General features: G+C 33.2%; 1 protein-coding gene across 1 annotated transcript; it reads right to left on the bottom strand.

Moving 5' to 3' along the window:
- Positions 1-1,533: 1,533 nt before the first annotated feature.
- On the bottom strand, positions 1,534-3,131 carry LOC125866764 (protein JINGUBANG). Its single transcript, XM_049547115.1, has 2 exons — positions 2,802-3,131; positions 1,534-2,665 (listed from the first exon to the last, which is right to left on the bottom strand). The coding sequence occupies exons 1-2, from the start codon at positions 3,062-3,064 to the stop codon at positions 1,618-1,620; spliced, it is 1,311 nt and encodes a 436-aa protein (XP_049403072.1). The 5' UTR covers positions 3,065-3,131; the 3' UTR covers positions 1,534-1,617.
- Between the last annotated feature and the right edge of the window lie 257 nt (positions 3,132-3,388).

Raw genomic sequence — 3,388 nt, 5'->3', positions numbered from 1 at the left:
TTATATATATATACATAAATAATATATTTTTTTATCTATTCACCAAACGATATATAAATAAAAATCCATCAAGAAAACAAGATCTTTAATCGAAGACCCAATGGCGGTGTAATGAAAGATTCGGAAGGCAAATGGGTAGTAGCAATAAAATTCCTTAATTTGATAATGGAATTTGAAATCGGTAGACATTTGTGTGTGAATTAAGTAAAACCTTATTCCTAATTAACAACGCATTGTCGGCAAAAAAATTCTGATTTTTGACTTCTTAAAGGCGACAATAGAATTATTTGTCTATATATACATAGTACATCTGACAAATTCAGGAATCTAAAAAAAGATTTACTATTTTATTAATCCTAATTACAATGTTTAAAGTAAAAGACAAAGGCTAAAGATGATTACTAAAAGAGAGTTTGAAAAGGCCAGCCAATTAATTTGGGGTTTATGAAATGTTAATTTGTCTTTATCTTCTTGATTTCTAGTTTCAAAAGGTACAATGACAATTAATTAGGATTATTAAAACGAAGGTAATCACTCATCTTCACGTGATTACTCACATGATTAAGCGTTGACTTTATAGGGATTACTGCAACATAGTTTGTCACCTTTTTACATGGACGTTATCAATTAATTATCCAAATTCTTGTTTCTTTTCTTTCCATTTTTTAACATTCCAAATTCACCTACCACCCTAGCTCTAACGTTGAAAGAAGTTTAGTTTTACTCACTTATATCAAGTTACCTATAAAATAAAACTATTTATATATAAATGTCCATAAAAGGTTACTATGTTAAAATATATTGAAAATCATACATTATTGTATAAGTATGTGTTAAATCCAAGATAATAAAAGACTAATTCTTAGGACTCGTTTGATAGCTATAAGAATAGTAATGAATAAAGTATAGTAATAATATTGAGATTATTTTTAATCGATCGTTTGATTTGTCGTATTAAATGAATAGGATGTACCAACTAACATACAAATAAATAATAATACTAAAAAAGGTATATCATAATATGAATAATATCTTGAATTGTTAATATTATAATTCACTATATATAAGAATAGTAGTGAATATAATGTGTAACTAATATAGATTGAAAATGCTAGCAAACAAACAATTAAATAATATCAAAGCTAATACATTATTATATATGCATTATTTTCTCTAATATCCCTATAAAACACTACCTACATAACTCACTACATAGATTTAAGAAATACATGATAATATGCATGGTGTCTCATCTCACGATATAAATTTTTTTAGAAAACAAGAATAATCAACATTCGACCTCCTAAATAAACATTGAAATCAAAATTGATAGTACGTAGATGATTAATTAAAGTAGTCAAACATTGGATAAATGTAGGAAAATACTACACTATTGACTATATACAAACATTTCAAGATTTAAAAGACTTGAACATTCGCCCTAGTAAATTTCTTGACTATTTCTAAGTAGTCAAGTTGGAAAAAATGCATAAAATAACAGCACCAAATTCCAAATAAAATTTCAAACAATTATAAAAATAAAAATAAAAAACTTGTTAGTACATAAAATCTATTTTCTAAAATTCTAAATTGAGAAAAAAAAAAAAAATACAAATATCACGATATGAGAGGACCTCCACTTGAACTAGAAACCACAATTTGCCACACTTTAATTTCTCCGTCAAAGCTTCCACTAAACAACTTAACACCACCATTAGCTCCACCGCTTTCCGCAGCCACTGCCGGCGCCGCCACCAATGACCTCACCGGTGTCCGATGTCCATCAAGTACCGTTAAACAACAGAACTGTCCCTGATTCCCACGTGTCCAAATCCTCACCGTTCGATCCGCCGATCCACTAAACAACAAATCAGAAACGTTGATCAAACACAGTATCGCCTTCGTATGACCTCTCAATGCACCAGTAACCACCATGTAATTCGCACTGTCTTCTCTTTCCCACACCAAAATCGATCGGTCACAGGCGCCGGAAAACAACACAGACTCATCGGAGCTTAACGCCAATGCATTCACAGCCGATTTATGCTTCTCCAACGTCGCAATTAACCCGATTTTACCTTTCTTCTCTGCATACGGTTTCCCCCAAACTCGAATCCGTTTATCAGCCGAACCTGTAAAAATTGTTCCGTCCTTCCCTACTACAACAGCGTTAATCGCATCATCATGAGCTTTAATCGATTCAATACACCGTAATTTCGAACCTCCCCAAATTTTCAAACACCGATCCCACGAAACAGAGCACATCAAATTCTCATTCACAGCTAACCCAGAAACAGCATCATGGTGTTCGATCCACATTTTTTTCTTGTGTCTTCTCACATTTGTATAACTACTCGGAAACACAAATCGGCGTAATCGGTCCTCAAGGGTCGGGAGAGTTGCGATTAGGTTATGCTGCTTCATGGGTGTTAATTTCCATACCCGGATTTTACAATCCTGATGGGCAGTGAAGATTTTACCGTCGAGGAAAGTAACAGATTTTGCAAAACCAGAAGATGGGTCTTTGTTATTGAAAGTATCGATAAGTGTGAAATTTGTGAGTTCGAAAACGTTGATTTCATTTGAGGAAGCTGCATATAACAGATTGTTATGCATAGCAAGGAAAGTGACATGAGCATTTCTGGGATTCAGAGAATTTAAGCANATTGAAAGTATCGATAAGTGTGAAATTTGTGAGTTCGAAAACGTTGATTTCATTTGAGGAAGCTGCATATAACAGATTGTTATGCATAGCAAGGAAAGTGACATGAGCATCTCTGGGATTCAGAGAATTTAAGTAACGAGCGGAGATAGCGAGGTTTAAAGTTCCAGGAGAGAGATTTTGGAGAGAAGGAACAGAAGGTAAAGTTAAAAGGGAGAGATTGCTTTGTAAACTGCTGAGAGAATTTGTTTCTTGAGAAAATAATGATGGTGAAGTAGTACTACTGGGTAAATCGGAGAAGTTACTTGCATCATCGGTAAACACCCCTTTTGGTGGCGGAACAGGGTGGTCTGCGGTGGTGTTGACGGAGGAAGAAGATGAAATCCATGATCGGAATTTCATGTTGCTGGCGGGATATTCAAAAGAATATGTGTTTTTACGTGTTGTGTGGTTTTTTTTTTTGTGTTTTAGAAAAGAGGGAAGGAATATATAAAGAGTCTTGGCTTGGACTAAAGGGGAGCTGTGGCTGAGTTGTCTTTTTTTTCTTTTTTCCTTTTTCTTTTTTGGCAAGTTGCCCATTCTACCCCACATTCTTGTTCAAAAAATAATAATCATGATTTAAAATTTTAACAAGTTGCAAATTGTAAATTTTATTAATAAGTTGAATTTATTGTTAATCTATTCTAATTTTTAGTTCATGAATTGAACATGGTAATCATAGACATT

This window comes from Solanum stenotomum, chromosome 6 (genome assembly GCF_019186545.1).
Source record: "Solanum stenotomum isolate F172 chromosome 6, ASM1918654v1, whole genome shotgun sequence".
NCBI lineage: Eukaryota > Viridiplantae > Streptophyta > Magnoliopsida > Solanales > Solanaceae > Solanum > Solanum stenotomum.
This window is presented reverse-complemented; position numbering and strand designations above follow the sequence as displayed.